Source organism: Kogia breviceps, chromosome 18, assembly GCF_026419965.1.
Source record: "Kogia breviceps isolate mKogBre1 chromosome 18, mKogBre1 haplotype 1, whole genome shotgun sequence".
In the NCBI taxonomy this organism is placed as follows: domain Eukaryota; kingdom Metazoa; phylum Chordata; class Mammalia; order Artiodactyla; family Physeteridae; genus Kogia; species Kogia breviceps.
In genome coordinates, this window is record NC_081327.1 from 32081344 (window position 1) to 32103381 (window position 22038).

The following is a 22038-nucleotide window of genomic DNA, read 5'->3' on the forward strand; positions in this document are numbered from 1 at the left end:
CCCCGAGAGAGCTCTGAGTCCCCAAGGCAGGGCTGTGTCACATGAGCGCCAGGCTCGGTGCACATTTCCCCACTATTTTTCGGGCTGCTGCTTCTCTCTCTGGATGGCCCCTATGTACCTGTGCCACTCTGTCCTGGGGCCACTCGAAGTTCACCTCGCCCCTCCACTCCCACCTGCGGCTCTTCCTCCCTCTGCAGACACCCCATTGTCCCTGTGTTCCTTTCCTGAGGCAGCCTGATGGATCGTTGCTTTGGTCACAAGGGCTCTCAAAGCCACACTTTCAGGCTAGCCCCTCCCCAAGTAAATGAGAGAGAGAGAGAGAGAGAGAGAGACAGAGAGAGACAGAGACAGAGAGAGAGAGACAGAGAGAGAGAGACAGAGAGAGAGAGAGAGAGAGAGAAAGAGAGAGCTGGCGTGGCAATCCACCTTCATCTGGCAGGTGGCACTTCGCCCTCCCACCCTCAGCCTTTCATGTCTGAACGAGGTTACACAGTGGCTAAAGTCAGTGACCAAGGTCAGGAGAGATGACGCTCATCACTCATACAATGCTGAACTTGCATCCCACTCCCGAGGCTCACCACCTAAAATGCACCCTAAGTGTTTGTAACTGAGCCTACAATCCCTTGCAGGTCAAAGGGTGGTCCATGGATCGGAAGCATTAGCACAACCTGTGACCTTATTAGAAATGCTGAATTTAGGGCCTCATACCAGATCTGCTGAACCAGAACTTGCATTTTAACAAATCCCTAGATGATTCCTATGCACACTAATGTCTGAAAAGCCTGCTCAGATCCATTTTTAAGGAAGTGATTATATTACATTAAACATTTTTGGGTAGTGGTGATAAAATCTTATTTTGTTTAATGCAAGCATTTAAAACAGCACTGTCCAATCAAAACTTCCTGTATCTGCACTGACCAACATGGTGGCCACTAGCCATATGTAGCTACAGAGCACTTGAAATGCGGCTAGTATGACAGAAGAACTGAATTGTAAATTTATTTAAAATTAATTAACATTTAATTTAAATAGACACAGGTGGCTAGCGGTTACCGTATTAGCACAAATTTTCAATCCACTTCACTTTCTATAGGTCTGCCAACCTAGGAAACTGCAGCCTGGCTCCCTTCTCCGTCTCCACAAGGGTTCGCACAGCCCTGAACTCCTTCCTTGTTACAGTGTGATATTGTGATATAGGAAGAAATACCTATTTTTGTATTTATCCCCAGCTCCTGGCCAGAGCTCCTAAAACCTTTGTAATTTCCTAAGCAATAAGGGTGCCAGGAACATCTTTTGTTCTGATATTTGGTCTTTGACCTCAGTTCCTGACACAGAGGTCTAAATTCCTTGGAACTTTCTGGGTGATAGGAATGTCTTTTGTTCTAATGAAGTGACTCTTGGTGGGTTCCTGGATGGGAGTTGTTACCTGAAAGACCAAGCCATAATCAGAAGCTCAGAACCTTCAGCCCCCCTCCCCATCCTCTGGGGAGTAGAGAGGGGGTAGAGACTGAGTTAATCATGAATCACGCCTAAATGATGAAGCCTCCATAAAAATCCCTAAAGTACAGGGTTTGGGGAGCTTTTAGACTGGTGAACACATCCAGTGTACTGGGAAGGTGGTGCACCCCAACTCCACAGGGGTGAGCCATCATAGCAAATTATCAAACCTGAGGAGTGGGTCAGGAGAATTCCCAATTTGTAGCTCAGTCAGACAGAAGTGTGGGTAACCTGGGGACCCACTACTTGCAACTGGCCTCTGAGTTACGGGGTGGGAAGTCTTGTGGAACTGAGCCCTTAACTTCTGGAATCTGATGCTAATGCCAAGTAGATAGTATCAGAACTGAATGGTAGGACACCCAACTGGTGTTGGAAAATTGGTTGGTGTCAGAAGCACTGTGTGAGTGGAGAAAGAAACACATTTTTTCTTTTATATGGTTTTCACAAATAAGGCAGGAAACTGGTGCCTCTGAGGCCCATGGAGCCACCAATGGGAGGGGAGGGTGGCAGCCACAATGGGTCCCCACACCAAGTGAGCTCAGCCTCCTGGGGAATGGGTGATGCCCTGAAGCACCCTTCAGGCCTCAACAGTTTCCTCGGGCAAGGGGAGTAGAATGGGACAAAGCTGAAGTCCAAATCCCACAGGGAAGGCCAGTGGCCCCTCTGAGGCTCAGCTGCCTAAGGAAGCTCCAGCTTCTCCATTTCTCTTACTTGAGGTTGCTGGGATTTCCTGGGTGTGAGGACTGGTATAGAGCTTTGGGTGTAGAGCATCTCCCCTCCCCCACTCATCTGCCAGCACACGGACCAAAGTGAGCACAACCCTTGGGAATGAATATTTACTCCCTACAAGTAATGCAGGGATATCAGAAATACCATTCCATAAGAAATAAATAGGATCCACACATGGCCAAAAATAAGAAAGAAATATCTTTCCACTGGAGAAATGAGTCAATTCCAAAATATGCGACTGAACATTTTACAGGTATCTCTGTCCCCATTAAAATGGGGCATAAGAACTTGGCAAGCCCAGCCATCTAAGACCTTCAGAACGGTATACTCTGGAACTCAGGACCAGCAGCTCTTCCCTCCTCCTGCCCACACACTTAGCAGAGAATCCCCATGTGATCCTACTGTCCACATATCCCCACATTCCCCACAGAAGTGCACCAAGAGAGAGCGAGCAGACACCTCACCGAGCTTTGGCAACGGGTGGCGTGAATCGTTTTTGCATGCTCACTTGTCAATTTTGTTCTTGTGTCCTGAAACGTGCTTTCATAGCACACCACGGGGTAGCCAGCTTGGAGGGGAGAGAACTCAGCTTCCCACTACCTCTGATACAGGCTCTGTATCAGAGAGAGTCACCAGGACTGACATGTTGGCTTAGGTCAGTTTCCAACACCAGGAAGAGAGGCCCCAGGTTTGCAAGGATGCTTTAGGCTTCAAGTGAAAATGAGGACAGCCCTGGAGGAGGGGAGGCAGCTTTGAGGGTGACTTGGAACCCAAAGGCTATTTGTGTGTGTGTGTGTACTAATTCTACTGTATTTCCTGATTTTACTGTATTTCCTCCCAAATACCAGGAAGATTCACAACTTAAGACTTTAAGGAAAAAAGGGTTGGGGGAAACCCATGTGATGAGAGAACTTATGAAAGCCCTTATTAATATTTATTACTCTCATGCAATAAAACAGTAGAGACTCTCAGTGACATTTTACACACTTTACTAAGGGGTTCTGTCCAATGTGTTTCCATATCCCACCCTTGCACACTGTTTTGCTTTGCTTCAGACACCATGGATACCAAGAAGCACAATTTTTCCAAGGCTCATGCTCCGTCCAGATGCTCAGTGCCTTATGGATTTACAATTTGGAGGGCCTCTATTGCAGCCCAGGGGTGCTCATGATTTGTATTACAGGACTCCATATTTTTAGGTTATGGAAAATGTACAGAGATGTAAGTTACACACTAGAATTTTGTATAAAGGGAACTTAAGGATTTCAGAGGTAGTGGGTTGCTATCTGCAAATGTGCTAGGGTGGGTTGCTTTACACTCTCCTTCCTTCCCGGCATCTGGCTTCTCAGCACTCAAGAGGTATCACATCGACTCTTGCTCGCTCCAACTTGGAGCAGCTTCAAGTGACAGAAACACCAAAAATCACCAGGGGATGACGTTAACATGCAGATTTCTGGGCCAGATTTAGATCTCCTGAAAGAGAATCTGCATTTTAATGAGCTGGGCCCCAAGAGCCTGCATTTTAATAGATCAGGGCTAAGTAATCTAAATTTGACTTTTTTTTTTTTAATTGAGAAACATAATCAGAAGAATATATTCAACTGTGTGTGCAATTCAAATAGTAATGAAGCAAACGTCCATGTGTAAACACTGCCCAGGTTAAGAAATAAAGCACTGATGGTCCTTGGACGCCCCCAAAGTGCCTCTCCCAACACTTGTATCCCCACCCCCAACCCCAGCTCTAGGTAAAAGTGCACTCCTGAGTTTTCAGATACTCTGCCCTCCGCCTGTCACTACAGTAATCCCCAAAGGAATACGTTCCAAGACCCCCGGTGGATGCCTGAAACCGCAGATAGTACCAAACCCTATATATACTACTTTTTTCCGATATGTACATGCCTATCATAAAGTGTAATTTATAAATTAGGCACAGTAAGAGATTAACAACAGTAACTAAGAATAAAATAGAATTATAATGATACACTGTAATAAAAGTTATGTGAATGTGCTCTCTCTCAAAATATCTTAATGTACTATACTCACCCTTCTTTTTGCAATGTGAGATGATAAAATGCCTACATGAGGGCTTCCCTGGTGGCGCAGTGGTTGAGAGTCCGCCTGCCGATGCAGGGGACGTGGGTTTGTGCCCCGGTCCGGGAAGATCCCGCATGCCGCGGAGCGGCTGGGCCCGTGAGCCATGGCCGTTGACCCTGCACGTCTGGAGCCTGTGCTCCGCAACGGGAGAGGCCACAGCGGTGAAAGGCCCACGTACCAAAAAAAAAAAAAAAAAAAAAAAAAAATGCCTACATGAGATGAAGTGAGGTAGGTGACATAGCATTATGTCATTATTATACTACTGAACTTCTGACAATGTCAGGTGGAGATCATCTGCATCAGGTGATCTTGTGTCATCGAGCCATGACAATGTCAATGGTGGGGTGTTGAGAGCAAACCACGTTGATGGTTGGGGATCCCAGGTAGGGCAGCACAAGATTTCATCATACTACTCAGAATGCAGCACAATTTTAAACTTATGAGTTATTTCTGGAATTTTCCATTTAAAATTTTTGAACTGCAGCTGACTACAGGGAACTGAAACCAGGAAAAGCAAAACTACAGATAAAGGGGGACTCCTGTATAGACTGTCATTTATAAGTGCATCCTAAACAGTATATTGTTTTGTCTATTTAAACATTGTACAGAAGTGGAATCATCTCTCCTATATTGTGCCTTGCTGTTTTCACTGCATTATGGTTGTGTGGTTCCTCTTTTCTTGCACCTAGCTGTAATTTTCCCCCTTTTCATCACTGTATAGTATTCCACTGGGTGAAGATAATACAAATGATCCAATCTATCATTCACAGATGGACATTTCTTCCAGCCCAGCTCTGAGGTAAGTTTCTTATGTTTTATCATGAGGCTAATTTTGTCAAGGAGGAAACAGCAGGTCAAAGAAGTCATGTGATTTAAGAGCCTAACACAGGAGTTAAACAGCCTGAGTTTGAAACCTGCTTCTACCACCACTGTGTGAGCCTGGGCACATTAATCTCTGCGCCTTGGTTTTCCCATCAGTAAAATGACAATAATAGTTGTTGTTTCAGTGTCGCGATAATTCAGTAAAACAAATACATGTAAAACCTGGCCTGGGGCCACTAAAAATAGAATTACCATATGACCTAGCAATCCCACTACTGGGCATACACTCAAAGAAAAACATAATTCAAAAAGACACATGCACCCCCATGTTCATTGCAGCACTATTTGTAACAGCCAGGTCATGGAAGCAACCTAAATTGCCCATTGACAGACAAATGGATAAAGATGTGTTACATATATGCAATGGAATATTACTCAGCCATAAAAAGGAATGAAATTGTGTTATTTGTAGAGACATGGATGGACCGAGAGACTGTCATACAGAGTGAAGCAAGTTAGGAAGAGAAAAACAAATATTGTATATTAACGCATATATGTGGAATCTAGAAAAATGGTACAGATGAACCAGTTTGCAAGGCAGAAATAGAGACACAGGGCTTCCCTGGTGGCGCAGTGGTTAAGAATCTGCCTGCCAAGGCAGGCGACATGGGTTCGAGCTCTGGTCCAGGAAGATCCCACATGCCGTGGAGCAGCTAAGCCCATGCACCACAACTACTGAGCCTGCAGGCCACAACTACTGAGCCTGCAGGCCACAACTACTGAAGCCCACACGATTAGAGCCGGTGCTCCACAACAAGCACAGCAAGAGAAGCCACCGCAACGAGAAGCCTGCGCACTGCAACAAAAAGTAGCCCCTGCTCGCCACAACTAGAGAAAGCCCGCACATAGCAACAAAGACCCAACGCAGACAAAAATAAATAAATAAAGTAATTAATTATTTTTAAAAAAAAGAAGAAAGAAATAGAGACACAGATGTAGAAAACAAACGTATGGACACAAAGCGGGGAAAGCGGGGGTGGTGGGGGGGTGGTGTGATGAATTGGGAGATTGGTATTGACATTTATACACTGATGTGTATAAAATGGATGACTAACAAGAACCTGCTATATAAAAATAAATTAAAAAACAAAACAAACTTGGCCTGGCCCATTCAAATACTTTCAGTTCAGGAATGGGAACGAGGGCTTTATCTTACTTTATATTCTTTGTACAGTTTGAATTTCCCACGAGCTTATGTTACTTTTATGATCCATTAGTTAAACACAAATCTTTGCCCCACAGCTTTCTATCCTCAGCCTCAGGCCCTGAAGTTCAGCTAATGTGCAACCATGAAGGGACAAACCACGCAAGCACTAGCTGCAGAGGCAAAGCTGCGTCTAGTCCTCTTGAGCAGCCAAGTCTGGCCTGGCCCAGCCTCCCAGGCAGACATTATCTGATCTGTCAATGCCTCTACAAAAAGGCTACAGCCAGCACATAGGAAGCAGGGGGCCGTCAGCACAAGGGAGGACAGGGATGGCATATGATTCCCATCAGGCGATCCTCATCCTTGTTCTACTCCTGCCACTCGGATAGGAGCCGGCCCGAGTCTCTCTGGGCTATAGTGTCCTCATCAGTAAAATGGAAGAAGGGAGGGCTCAGACAAGAAGGGCTCCAAGATCTTTTCCAGTGAATTCCTGCCACTTGAGGCTTTTGGCTAAAGCTGCCAAGGATCTAGGGAAATCAGCTTGGGGGTTGTTCTCTGGCATACTTGCCTCCTTAAGAAATGCCCCGGGAGGGGGCTGGACTGGCACGGTCAGTATTATTGGCTTGGTTGCAGGCGAAGCAATCAACGTGCTGGTAGCAAATAAGGGCCATAGTGGATGTGCTCTCCCCCAAGATGGGCCCTGCTGAGAATGACTGCATGCCTGTCCCCTCAAGTTCACGCCAATTAACGAACACTCTCATTTGGAAGACAACGCCTCCTACAACACACCGGGACTTCCGAGGAGCCGGGTAACGCAACCCTGCCTGCTGCAGTTTCCTCAGTCTAAGGTCACTCTGGCTCCAGCTCCATGAAGGAGGAGGCCTCCAAGCCCTGCAGCCTGACCTTTCCTTCCTCCTTCCCTTGGCCTCATAATTAGTCGTCATCATCTTCCTGGTGAGCTGGAAAGCTGAGGGCAGAGGCCATGCTGTCGTTGGTGCCACAATTCACATTGGCCTGGGTCCAGCTTAGATAATACATCCCATCACCCTCAACGCCCCCTCACTTCCTCTCGGATGGATATGTGAAGCATCTGGGAAGTCAACAGCTGCCGCCTTATACCCCAAAGAGGGTGGTGAGGTAATCCCCATACATAGTCTGACAAGTGCCGCGGGGTGAAAGGGGCTCTGTGTGGAGGAGAGTGCATTACTGTATTTCTCTGGACTTCCAGGAGCACTCCGCTGATGTCCTGGCACCGGAGAGAGATGAAAAGTTAACCGGGTTTTCTCGCCTCCACAAAAGCATCTTTCATCCCACAACAGACTCCAGATTGGAGGGAAGATTTCACCACACAGTGGCCAGAGACAAGAAGCTCTGTTGAAGTCCCTGACCACCCACCCCCACCCATTTCTGAGGACCCCTCTGTGACCCAGAAAGCTCGGGAGAGACACACGGAGTCTAACAACGGGAATGCTAATGTGTTTCAGGATGGAGAAGCGGGTCAATATTCAGATGTGACTGGAGTTGGCCCTGAGAGAGCAGGCTGTCACCTGGGCTGATGGGTGCTCTGCGATGCTGAACGATGGTAAGTCTCCAAGGAGAGGGGCAGCATCCACGGCGAAGGCGGCTCCAGTGCAGCTGTTAGCAGGAAGGCAGAGGAAGGCAGAGTCGTCTTGACTGAACCCACCTAAGTGCCAGGTCCTGATGACTGCGAGGAGAAATGAGAACTCAATGAGTGTCTAAGGCAGCAGTGGAGCAACTTTCCCTCCAGCCCCGCCCCCACTGCAGCCCTGCCCGCCTCAGAGGTTCGGTAGTGCTTACCCAGAGCACATTCTGGAGGATAAGGATGCGGGACAACAGTGCTCCTTGCCACGTAACTTCTCAGGAGGCGTCAACAGTAATGACGAATTCAGCACTGTGTTTTTACCTCTAGTCAAATTCAAAACAGCCAGTGCCCACAATTCCAGCCTCATTCTGTGGGATGAAACCAAATCCAGAGGGAGTGTCGGGGAGAGCACAGTATCCAGGATGGCCTTTTGTTCTTTTCTGACTTTGAAATTCTTATCACATAAATATTACCTTTCAAAGAAAATGTCTATAGTACAAAAAATGTATGTAAATGATACAACCATTCTCTCCAGAAGTAATCACTGTACAATTCTTATGTGTCCTATGAGATCATCTAGGTGTATCTACATATGCTCTTATCCGCCCCCAAATTGTTTTCCCTCCAGAAATATTACATAGAGTTGTATCATATAAGTGTTTAACTTTTGTAATTTTAACTATTTGTGCCAGGGTCATTTCACTAACCAAGCACATGCCCCAGAAAAAGCGTGAGCAGGGAGAGTGGTGCAAGATTTCAGTTCTCTCAAGTGAGTCCAGTGTTTAAGGAAACATTTTTCCTTCAAGTCCCTAAATTCAAGGCAAGTACTTCATCTGGAGCTCACAATGGGAGACGGTGATCTGTTCCAATGCTGAGGAACACTAGATGTGCTGATTGTTACAAAAGGGCAAGTGAGGTTCCAACAAGACACCTTCCTAAGGTGTTTAAGAGCCATCTGGAATATATGTCGTTTTGTCTAAATCTCCACTTGGGACCCACCCCTCAGTAAGATGATTCTACTGGTGATACACTATTCAGTTCCTTTCCATTTAGTTTATCTTGGAAGTTGTTCCAAATCAGTATCTATAGATGTCTTGTTCTTCAAGTGCTTATCGTAAGCTATTTCACAGCATGAATGTATGGGATGTTCTTTGGAAAGAGTTCCATTTTCATACCATAAAGAAAGAGAAATGTCACCATTAAAAAAGACACAAACTAAGAACAAATTTACAAACCAAGAATATAACATTTTATTCATTTCCGGATTATGAGTAATACACAGCATATACATATATTTAGATAATGTATAAAACAAAGAACAAACCATAGAAAGAAATATTGGTCTGAAATTGTCTTTACGGGACATCTTTAATTCTGTAAGTTCATGGTAAATGTATCTCCCCACACACCGAGGCAGGCAGCAAGATAAACTCTGGCATTCATGTATCAAAGGACAGCTTATCCCCCACTGTACTTACAATGCACGGCACGGTCACTGGTAGCCACGACCAGGGACGCCAAGGAGCAGGTAAAAGAACCGCAGCACAGTGAACTACTATAAATATTTGTTTTTTGCATTGTCCTCCAGATAGTTTCCTTTTTAAACTAAAAGTCACATCCAGGGTCTATCCCTTGAGTTGCATTCCAGCTATTGCTGGAGGGGAAAGAAAAAAAAATAGAACAAAGGCATCAGTTTAAGTTATTAGAAAACAGACAGTCAGTACCACTGACCCCCTACCTCTAGTGACACTCAAGGGGATGCTGGACTGTAGGGAGATGCATATGTGTCACCAGTGGGCAGGCATGTAAGCACCCATCGTAGTGTCAGAGGGGACAGATCGGCTGATAGTAATTTGGGGCTGATGAAGAGGTTCAGATGGAGATATTCTGCAAGGAGGGCCTGGGAGCAGGAAGCAGCAGGATACCCCCCAGGAGGGACAGTATCACTTCATGGAGGTGAGACAGCAGTAACAGAACATTTCATGGGATCATTCCTGATTCAGTGCTGGTGGTGGAAGACCTAAGATCTTATGATGTAAAAGTCCTCCATACTCCATGTCAACAGAGAGAGAGGCTCTGCAGCTGAACTTGTAGAACAGAGCACTTTCCAGGGACACAGCTTCTCCAACTCACTGCCTGGCCTTCCTCTGAGGAAAGCTGGCTTACCTTTGCCTTATTCTGAACTGGGAGATACAGTTTGAACTCTGCTGGCAGTTCGTCTTCTGAGTAGAGTCTGTCTGAGAAGTAAACGCGGCGGATGCGACAGTTTGCATGGATCTGTGGATGCAAGACTTAAAATAAGTCTCTTAAAATAAGACACAAAATATGATTGTCTTTCCTCCTTTCCTGATTTTCCTTGAGCCCCCCACATGGTGCTGTCAAAGCTTCACCTCTTTGGCATCTCCTCAGCGTGGCTTAGGGGTAGATTCTGACAAAAGGGAGATTTTACTTGCTGTATTCTCCCACTGTATCTGAGCAGATTCCTGAGTAGGTCCTGGGCCTCTCTGAGGTGAAAGCCCCCTGGACAGTGACTTGGGAACTTTAGCCAGAAACCCACCCTGTTCTGTCACCTGGGTCACAAGCCAGTAACAAACAGAGCCTAGATCCCTCTCCCATTTGGGGCTCCATCTGGAAAAGGAGCCAGTACCTGCACCCTGAGGGTCTCAATGTAATTTGTGCCATATGCCCGCCGAGTGAAGTCTGACAGGTTGAACTGAATCTGGTTCCAGCCGTCATCCAGTCGCATGGGCATGGTACAGATGAAGGGTTTGACCCTGGTGGTGCTCTGGTAGTTACTTGCCCGAAACCGCCGACGCACATTCTTGTCATCTAGTACCTTTGAAATACAGAGAAGAATCACATTAACTCCATCTTGGAAGAAACAAACAACCTCGATAAGACAAGGACTTGAAACTCCCACAGCCTGGTTTCCCAAGGCTGAAACCCAAGGGAGAATAAACAAACCAGATACAGGTCACACTGGATGCAGACGGCCCGGAAGTACCTAGTTTATCTTGTCTGTTGCCAAGACAACACCAGCTGCTTATGACATATGACACATGCATCAGGTCCCCAGACCATAGCATGATTCCATAAACATTCTTCCCTTTGAAAAGTTAAAAAAGCTAGGCTTGAGACCAACAATAGCCCAGTATTAAATAGTAACTTCCCAAATGGACACTACTCTAACCCTCAAGCTTTGAACTCTTGTAGCTATTGATTAGATTTTCTAGATGCTTACTGCTTCTTTTTAAACTTGGCATTAAACTTTGATTAATAATACCAAAATTATGCCATAATAATAATGGTTGCATCAAGTGTACAGAAGAGGCAGAAAAGAATACATACAAAAGGATAAAGATACTTTCCTGTGGCCACTTTTTTCCTATAAATTGATAGGACACCTCTTTGGTATAGCCAAGAGTGTAGAGATTCATGCGCACATACTTACCTGTACTTCAAAGGTAAAATATTTCTTCAGGTTTTTGATAATCATGACAAGGAAGGGAAGTTTAATTCCCAATGTTTTCTTTGGGTCTGCAGGACATGTGATATATGTGGTGCTGTAGAAAGAGGAAACACCAATAAACACACTACTTGTCTTTTCCTTTGTGGTATGTACAGCAATAACACTCAGTCCAAGAGGATACATTGGAAGGCAGATCTAAAAGATCCAGATATGTCATCCAATGATCCCTCAACCCTTAAGTTAAGCTAATGCTTTAAAAAAACTCTGAAACAAAAGCTTAACATAGCACTAGACATCAACAATAAAATATCTGAAAAACAAAGCCAGACCAGTGGATCTGGAAGTTCTTCCAGTGAAAAAAGATTTAATTCTGGTCTAAGAAATTATCAAATGATAGAAAACCAAAACTAAGGCCATTGTAACATTGAAAACTACCCTGGCCACCCACTGGATAATTACTGTAAACCCAAACCTCCACATAAACACATCTGGGTTAAATATTAATAACTAAGACTTATATAGCACTAAGTGCTAAGGAGGTTTTAAGTGTTTTATACACATTCACTTACTTAATCTTCACAATAATTCTACAAGGAAGATGTACTGTTGTTATCCCTATTTCACAGGTGAGGAAACTAAAGTCTGGGGGATTAAGTAACTTGCCCAAGGTGAGCTCTAAGTAGGAGAGTTGGATTCACACCAGGCAGTCTGACTCCGCAGTCCATGCTATTACTCTATGATGTACTACCTCCTGGCATTCCATGTCTCTGGGAGAACAGAGTGGCAACCTACCTGACATTTGTTCCTTCAATCTCTAGCACCAGGGACTGGATGTCATTATCAGTGATTCTTTTGATGTGGCCATTCCGGACCTACAAGGGATGAAATTAAACTGGTTAGTACTGAAATATCAACAAATAACTCTGTTAAGATTTTGAAGGCTGAATGGGACTATTTAAAGCAGCGGTCCCCAACCTCTTTGGCACCAGGGACCAGTTGTGTGGAAGACAATTTTTCCACGGACCGGGGTTGGGGGTGGGGTGGGATACGGCGCTTCAGGCAGATGAAGCTTCCCCAGCTCGCCTGCCGCTTACCTCCTGCTGTGCGGCCCAGTTCCAAATAGGCAGCAGACCAGTACCCGTCCGCGGCCCCAGGGTTGGGGACCCCTGATTTAAAGAAAACCACAGTAGCCCAAAGGGCATAACACAGAAGTTTGTGACACAATATGTTAAAGCTTATGTGAAAGTAAGCCATGCTATTATTACCTCTATACAGGGCCCAATCAACCACCACAGGAATTGCAGGCAATTTGGCAATCTATAAATCAGGACAAATTTCTTCCCAAAGAAATCAACTCAATTTAGATCCAGCTAACGTTTACCAAGCGTCTACTATACACTAGGAACATTCCTAACAACAACGAGCTCAGTCCTAACAACAACAACAAAAATCTCAAGGTCACTGGTGTTGTTTCCACTTTACAGACGTGGACACTGACACTCAGGGAATGCAGATGACAGACCCTAAGAAAGAGGCGCAGGATTAACGACCAGGCTTTCCACTGCCCTACACTGCCTCACATAGTTCTCTGGCCAGAAAGGCCAAATACTGAGTGTCACTGAGAGGGAGGGTAGCAACCAAAAAACGAATGTATTACTACCCCAAGTTACTCCTACTTCATGCTTCCTTATCTTCTTTTCCCTAAGTTTCTACTTTTTCAAGTATGAATTCAAGTCCCATCTGTGCCACACACAGAAGCCTTCTTTAGCATTTTCAGCCTACACTGACCTCTCTTCTCTCTGATTCATTTTTCTTGCTCATGTAGCCTAGACTACATAATTTAGCACTTCATCCTACATTGTTTTGCATTGTTTGCTGCATATGTAGGAGGAATATGATGGAGAGGAATCAATATTCGATACGGATTCCTCCTCTCAAAACATATTTAGGAAAGCACAATTATCTTCAAGCAGTACACCCAAGCACCTTATATGGACAGAGCAGAGACATGCAAAGGCACTTCTGAGACAGGGCTGGACTGTTAGGGCTGAATGTATTAACACATGAAAAAGATCAACCAGGTTTAGAACCGGATGCATCAGAATGACAAGCATGGGGTCTTTTTCTAGGTATAGTGAAAACAGCTGCCTGTGCTGTCCTATTCAACAACTCATCATGTGGCTTTCCATGAGACTTGCATATGGGAAGAGAATACAGCATTGAGTCTGATAGTTGTATTGTTTAACACAATTGTTAATAATATGGTATCCTGTCTTTAGACATCAGTCTCTGTGTGCTCTGTTCCTGTTCATTTGATCCACTTGTGGTGTGCATGGTATTCCCCAGGTAACATCTGATATCACTGCCCATCTTTTTCTGCCAGATGCAACTGAGTTTTGTCTCCTCAAAAAAGTATAAGCTGAAGGGTAAGGACCATGTATTAAACATCATTTATATGTTCTATAATGCTTAGTACTCTGCTAGGCATAAACTAAGCATTCAAATATTTGCTGACTTCTGGAATTTGTCACCCTAAGAGTTGGCACATATGAAGAGATTCAAGGAGGATTTTTCAAAAATTCCTGGATAACATATCCACCATGGGCTATTATGGGAAGCCAGAGATCCTAAGGTATATCACAAAGCCAGTGAGGTTACCAGCATAAAGAATGCCTTCCCACAAATCATCCTTTGGTACCCATTGTCAGAGACAGAATGCTGGGTGGATGGGCCCTAGATCTCTGCCAGTGTAGCATTTCTGGATTCTCAAGTCACAAACATCACATTGAAGTGCTTCTCAAACAAAGCTGGCGACATCCAATGCCCTCCTGCTTTGAATTCTGGGCCTCTTTCCAAGGGAGATTAAAAGCACAAAGACTTGGATCACAAAGACTTGTAGCACATGCCAACACTGCCCACCGCATTCCCCATATAAATGCTCCCAAAGTGGCAATATTCCTCCTCTATTTGCTAGCCCACAGCTGCTGTAGAAAATCAGACAGACTTCCTGGTAAAGGAGAAATTCATCAAGAAATTTTTCCATATAATATGTTGCAGGCACACTGATAAAAGCTGACAGTATCCCAACAAGATGCAAACGCTAATTTTATAACATACCACTAATTATTCTGTATAACTTCATTCTTTCTTAAAAAGGTACCGAATGCAACAAACCAAACAGACGGTTAAATTGAAAGGATTAAGTAATGAGGGTCCAAAGACTACTATTGCTAAAAGGCAACACGCTGCAATTTATCCAACATTGTAAGTGGGACCTCAGATCTTATATCCTGGAAGGTCTCTCTGACCACAGTCACAGGAAGCCTCCCTCAGCTCCAGGAAACCCAGCCAGATTTCACAGGGAGGAAATGTTAGGACATTGGCCTTCTGCTCATCTCAAAGTTTATAGCACTCCAGTAAATGTGACTACTCAGGTCTTTACAGAAGAAAACAATGCCTTACACTGCACACAGAAGCCAACAGACTAAAAGCCAAAACGGACTTTGTATATTCTTATACCTCTGTCCCAGGGGCAAACTAACTTTCAGTTAGACTGTCAGTAACTTCTTAAGAGAAATTTCTTTCAAAACACATAAAGTACCACACTCACAAACTTAATTCTTACAAAATTAATTAACGTAGCCCGTAAAACATGAGAACCCAGAGGGGGAAAAGGCAGCTTTTTCGAAGGAATGCACAACAGTCTCTCTAGAGTTTTAACCTGCCTAGTTGCGAGAACAGTCTAAATAGAGCTTTGCCCAAGGAGAAAGTTCAGTCCTCAAAGAAGAAAAGTACTCTCATATCACAAGCTGCCGGAGCTTTAAAATCAAATTAAGTTGATTTCTTAGTGAATTATGATTTTTCTTCTTTATTAAGTTCAAAGGGCTGTAAATACAAATTCACTGGAAGAAGAGTGGAGTGGGGCCGGGGGTGCAATTAACCAGAGATATGGATGGGAAATGCCCCCAAACTTCTCTCTAGGCTCTAAAACTACGATCAAAGGAGAAAGAGAGGTGGACAATTTGGGGCAAGGCCTCCCAGCCACCCTGGCAATCTGGCTGTCACTGCCTTAAGTTGTAAAGGTCTTCCAGGAAGCAAGCCCCTCCCCAGTTCAGCTTCTGACAAACATGTATAACAAGACACATGGACTCAGAAAGCATCAGCTTCCTTTCCTTAGCTTCTTCCAGTTCAGAGGCCACTAGGCAGGCCTGGCTTTGAAATGAAGATAAAATGAACTGGTCAGCATTTATTGCACATGGTGGAAGTAGGTTTTATTTTACTTCCCTCTCTAAATTAGAAAGTGCCTATTGTTTTTGACTTGCTAATTTTTTAAATTTCATGACACATTCCTGTAGTGTGGCCTATGAGTGTTTTATTCCTCCAAAATAATGATAATAAATAAAGCCCATCTTACATTTTTTAATTTCATGAACTCCTCCCCCACCCCACCTCCCGGCCCCAACTATGAGGTAGAGGTACTTTAGAAGATTCAGAACCCAGGCTACTGGCAATTAACAATCAGAATGGTTCTCAGCCTCTGCAGGCACCAAGAAGAGAACCTTCAAGCCCTTTTTTGCAATCACTCTCCCAGGCTTTCCATGGTTGCTGGGACAACTAATAAAGAACACTGATTTTTTTTTTCCCCCCAATGTAAGCCCCAGGGAGGAGGGTCAAAGCTGAGGGGGGAAAATACTACTGGGATAGGGAGGAAGCTGGCCAACGCTCTATATTTCTCAAGTGCTTTAAAAATAACACGAGTTGTATCCGTTCCCTACTCCCACCTTTCTTTTTTGTGGCTCCACCCACTTATCCTGGCAGACAGCTGAGCCCTCAGCCATCTGGCATCTTAGTCTTAATGACACATGTTCCAATTTACATTAAGCCTTTAGAGCTGTCCGTTTCAGCAGGGAAGTTTCTGCCCTGAGCGAGGGGCTGGGCTCTAAGTCAGAACACAGGCAGAGGGCGACCTCTGTGGAGAGAGCTGGGCATAGCTCTGTCTCCAGCCCTGGGCCTTGTAGGCTCCAGTGGGTTAAAGGCTTCTCTCCCTTTGTGGCACTTAACAGGGACTATCCAAACAGCAGACAGGCAACTTTGGACATTTACAAACAGCCCTTTAGTTAAAGTAAGGACAATTATATGTATTGCTAACCAGTCTCTTCCTAAGAATGCCTTGAAAGGGCAAGTGTAACTAAAACCCAGGCCTTTGCCCAATTATAGTAAAAGCTATTTTTTGGAAAAATGAATAACATCCTCAGATTGACCCAGGGATAATCTGAAAAAAATAGTTTTAGTACTTTCATGTCCAAATGCTCTCAATTCTACTACTAGAAATTTAACATGTACCAACAAGATTTGCTAATTAAAAGGTAGAGTGTGGGAACTTTTTTTCTGGAGAGAGACTTTGTTCATTTTTAAAATTAGGAACTGGGAATGGGAATCTAATATTTTCCAGCAATAGCCACAAAAACTCTGGTTCTAATATTTCATTTGGGAATGGGGAGGATCAGCAGCAGAGAAAGAAAGGTGAGCAGAAGAGAGAGAAGCTTGTATGAATTAACAATCTCACGTAGTAGATTTTTAGGGTATTACCAGTAAAGTCTGAAAGTTACATGTTTTACACAGGCATAAGTGGGAAAAGAACCTCCTGGTATTTTCTTTACAAACCGGAAGTAATGTTTACATTAAACATAAAAAATCCTTTAATAATGTAGTATTTGCTGATCCCAGAAGTTAAGGGAGCATTAAGAAATCCCTAATTTCTGCTAAACTCTTGGACTGAAAAATTACAAAGGTCTCTATCAGGAAGCTTACCTTCCAGCCAGGAATACAGATCTTGAGAAGCTAATTTCAAGTATGATGAGAAGGAAGTAGAGGTTCTATAAGTGGATATAAATTAACTTAACCTGAGGAAGTACCTTTGAGCTGAGACCTAGAGACTAATGAAGAGGGGTAGGAGTGGGTCCCAGCAGAGGGGCTGACAAGTACAAAAGCCTAAAGCAGGGAGAGAACACACTTCTTTCAGTTCAGTAGGAGGTCAATACTAGAAGGGGGATCCTGTGGGACGTCAGCCTGGAGAACTAGTTAAGCAGGTACCAGATCATAGTCTGTGTGGCCTTAGAGCCATGTTGAGGTTTTGGATTGGGAAAGCCATGGTACACTGACTAAATTATTCTCATTTCAGAAGTCTGGAGTTACTGTACTTCCTATTCCTAGACATCTGAATATAGGGCTCAGTTATAAATTTTTCACTTACTCTTGAGCAAATGCCTCAGTTCCCTGCCCTATTTAATACTGTGTGCCATAACTGTTGCTAAGCATTTATATACATCTTCATTTAATCTCCATAACCATGAGAAGGAGGTGGATTACAAGATGAGAGAACTGAGTAGTTAAGTACTTGCCCAAGGTTACACAGCACAGGACACACGACAGAGCCAGGACGCAAATCCAAGGTGTCTGACCACACTCTGGCACTGGGGTTTCAAGGTCAGATACTGTTCTTCCCCCTAAGGAACCTGTAGTCTAGTGGGAGATATAAAATAAATAGGCAACTGCCATTCAGCGTGATATAGAGCGCCACAGGAGCACACAGGAGACATAAACATTATTTCATTGGGTACTTAAGTTAAGCTGAGATTTGAAGGATGAGATGGGGGGAGGGGCTGAGAACTTTAGAGTGTCAGATAAATGCAGGTATTGCAAATGTAGCCACACCCCCAAAATGAATTTGCAAATTAACTGTTATTATGAATATGGCATTCACTCCTCATATTCATAAGGAGACACAGAGCCTAAATGAAGCCAAACCTAAGTTTTCAAAGACTGCTCTTCACCGTAAACAAATAACAGAAATTCTCTCTCCATAAACTCAGGAAGGAGAATAGTAAAGTTTTGTGAAATCAAAATATGTAACAACTAAAAACAGGCACTTATAGCCAATATGTACCTACTAGCAGAGGGCAGGGTCATTTCTAGATACATGTGGACAGTCCTTCCCTCCCTCCATCAAACTTTGCCCTTATTACAGCTTTGCCTTATTCGGAATCATGGGAGTGGGGAAAATGTCTTCTCTTCTCCCTAACTTTGTATCTCCCCAGATCTACACAATGCCTGTCACTTAGCTGTTGCTCAATAAATCTTTGATAAGAATATCAGTTCCCAGTGTTTCCCCTTCTGGACTGGATTCCCAACACTTTCTGAGGACTTTATAATATAGTTGAGTAAAGGAACACATACACCAAAGCCTATGGATCTAGCCCCAAACTTTCCTTTTTTCCTCCCTTTCCTTCTCTTGCCTCAAGGGGGAAAAATTCACAGATAAACACTTTTCAATCTAGTCTAAATAAGAAGAGTAGAAACATATAATTCACTTTTACTATTATGAGAATTTTGCTTAAAATGAGTGTTCCTCTAAAGGTTTTCTTTGCCAAAATGTCTGCTTACTTTACTCCATGGAACCCTGCCAGTCGATCTAACAATGTTTTCACACAGGTTTATGTCATTAGGGTACCATCCGACCTCTAGTGGTGTTGTTAAGGGACACAGTGCACCATGGTTACTTTGCTTTTATATTCCGTGTGCAAATATGTTGACTACTCAAAAAGCTGCATTTAAAAAATAAAACACACTACAAAAGATCAAGCCCAGAAGGGTTAAAATGGGGCGACTCTGATAAAAGTTTCACCTGATAGAAATGCTGAGGCCTCTCTACCGCTGGAATTCTTTGTGTTCGTTAAGTTCTCTGACGTGCTCTGAAAACCTCTCCTCCTAGATCAAGCCCCATTCTCTGTATCAACTGCCTTACATTGACACTCTGGTTACAATCCCAAGTTCAACTGGCATACAATCCACTCTCTCCTTGCCTTTGGACAGTCCAAAATTAAGTCAAGCCACAGTTGAGAAGCCATCACCTTTACAAAGTTCCCAGGTACACTCATTCCGGGTTCTCTTTGTAGAGGTACAATTTCGGAGTTTAAAGTGTTTTTTATTCCAATGTGAACAAAACCATGGAACTGAAAAACTCAGTAAAATGTAGGAAAACAGTTAAGGAACTGCTCTCTTGGGTAATAAGTAACTCTTGGCATCTCTAGTTTGTGGACAGAATCACTGTGAAAGAGGAGAGCTGGTGATATTTCTCACACATGCATAAGGCCAAACTCATTACATTCAGATCTTTCAACTATCTTATAAAAATGACATTGTGGGGCTTCCCTGGTGGCGCAGTGGTTGAGAGTCCGCCTGCCGATGCAGGGGACACGGGTTCGTGCCCCGGTCCGGGAAGATCCCACATGCCGCGGAGCTGCTGGGCCCGTGCGCCACAACGACTGATCCTGCGCGTCTGAAGCCGATGCTCCACAATGGGAGAGGCCACGGCAGTGAGAGGCCCGCGTACCATAAAAAAATTTTTTTTAAAAAATGACATTGTGAACACACCATCCCCAAAGCTGCTCTCAGAAAGCAGAATTCCCTAGTGGCAACAGGCAGAAGGCTGTCCATGCTCTCTCCTAACCTCTATGTGGCCCCAAACCTTCATCTGTGGATAAGGGAAGACAGGGAATTGTTCTGAGATGATATTCCAAATTCTTGGCCTCATTACCAATGAACTGCTTATTTAGATTATCCTACATTCTTCTCTGTAAAAACAGCATTCAACATACCACCTCTCTCCACTGTCCCCGAAGGAGTGCAGTACTAAGGTATACCCTAAGGTATACCTTAGTACTAAGGTATACCCTAAATCACCTGTCTTCCAACGTAGAGTGCTTTATATTAACTTATATTCAAAAAAGGGTACAGATGACTGGGAATTTGCATGAGAAAGGAAATATCAAAGTTATCATTTAGTGGATGCCTGAATAAAGATGATGAGGCTTGTACTTGGCGTTCAGCTTGTTAACCCAGACAACACTTTATCACCATTTTGCAATTTCCCTGATGGAGATCAGCCACTGAAGGCAGAGTACAGACCCCAAGTCACAGTGAGTGTGGAGCAGGTGCCAAAGGCCATCGAATTCCGGCTTGGTTGGGATCAGTGGGAGGAAGGGAGCAAATGAATGAAACCCAAACATAACTGAGTTCTGGCTGTGCCTCTTTAAGGGGGCCAGGAACAAAGGCTCTGTGTCTAGTGCCCAGCACAGGGCCTGGTACAACACAGGATATCAGTAAATATTTGTGAAATCAGTGAACAGCGGTTCCATTCATCTGCGCGTTCCATTTCACAGCAGTTCCTTTCATCTGCGCGTTCCCGAAGCAACCTCACGTGAATTTACGCTTTTCATGCCGTGAGACGGGCACTATCGACCCCACCATATAGATACGGAAACCGAGGCTGAGGAACCGACTGACCCAGTCAAGTCTGCGGCGAGGGACCACTATCCTAACCACACTACTGCCGCAGGACACTTAAACCCCAGGCACGCCCACCCCACAATGCACCCCCCGATGCTTACACGACGCCCCCACCTCGCGCCTCAGTCACGCCAGGCTGGGGACAGGGGACAGCAGAGACCGCCCGGCCTCCCCCAGGAACCAGTTCGACATAACTACCCGCTACCCCGGGCCCGGGCCCAGCCCCGGGACCCCGCCCCGCCGCCGCCCCCAGCCCCTGACCTTTTTGTCCCAGATTTGCAGGGGCTTGCTGCCAATGCTGTAGAGGATAGAAAGGAAGCCGCTCTGGAACGTGTTCTTGAACATCTCGCCCGCGGCCTTCTCCTCAGCCGCGCCGAAGCCGACCTAAATATGGGCACCAAGTGGCGAAGGCAAAACAGGGGCTGGCCCTGGTCCGAAGAAGGGACGCTGCTCTCCTCACCTCCCGACCGGTAGCCACAGACAGCTGGAGTCGGACGCTGCGTCCGTGAACTTCAGGTCCAATAAGAACTAAGACACCTCAACACGGAAACCACAGCAACTGCCGCTCGCTCCCTTCTCCCCTCCTTAAATGGAGGCGGCGGCCGCCCGCCGCCTGCGATAGATCCCTCCTCCGCCCACTTGAGCCCGCCCCCTGAGAGCGCTGAGCCCAATCCCGCCACAGGGCTCACAGACTTCCTGTTCCTTCCGCTCTTAAGCCGCGCCCTAGTTCCGCCTCCTCGTGAAAAGAACTCCTTTGCCAAGGAACTATTTTCCCATCGTTGTCCCATAGCTGCTTTTAGAAAGCGGAAGGAGACTGGATTATAGAATATGTTGTTAGTACTACGTGCAGTCATGGGAACCTGGCGGGGGTGGGGTCAATGCGCGTGAAGGCCAGGCCCCGCCGCCTAAGGGGCTAGGAGGAGTTACAAAGGCAAAAGAAAAGTGAGGAAAGGCACGGAAGGTGGCTCGGATAAGCTTACCTGGTGTCCTGCGAATGACAAATAAATACTTGTTGGCCGAGTACTGGATAAGGTTACAGCAGCTAACCAGTATTGCGCACTAACTGTGGTAAATGCCTTATAGGCATCTGCTTTAATTATTGACAGGATCGTTATGAATACTCCACATAACCTGTGAGATGAAATCAAAGCAATACTTGGAGGAAAATTTATCGCCTTAAATGCATGATTAGAAAACAAGGCCTGAACATTAGAATAAAAGCAGAAATTAATGCAATTAAAATAAAGTCGAGTTGGTTGAGTTCAATCAACA

General features: G+C 44.8%; 2 protein-coding genes across 2 annotated transcripts in view; both read right to left on the bottom strand.

Annotated features, from left to right (window-relative positions):
• The window catches only part of CNGB1 (cyclic nucleotide gated channel subunit beta 1), a 175385-nt gene extending 167405 nt beyond the window's left edge, over positions 1–7980 (bottom strand). Inside the window, exon 1 of the mRNA XM_067019696.1 lies at positions 7894–7980. The gene's annotated coding sequence lies outside the window, so the exon portion shown is untranslated. The remainder of the gene's footprint in view (positions 1–7893) is intronic.
• Positions 7981–9175: 1195 nt separating this feature from the next.
• Positions 9176–21407, bottom strand: CFAP20 (cilia and flagella associated protein 20). The gene is made up of 6 exons (XM_059045443.2): positions 21028–21407; positions 12211–12290; positions 11401–11512; positions 10597–10785; positions 10116–10226; positions 9176–9603 (listed from the first exon to the last, which is right to left on the bottom strand). Exons 1-6 carry the CDS (start codon positions 21109–21111, stop codon positions 9598–9600), a joined length of 582 nt encoding a protein of 193 aa, XP_058901426.1. The 5' UTR covers positions 21112–21407; the 3' UTR covers positions 9176–9597.
• Between the last annotated feature and the right edge of the window lie 631 nt (positions 21408–22038).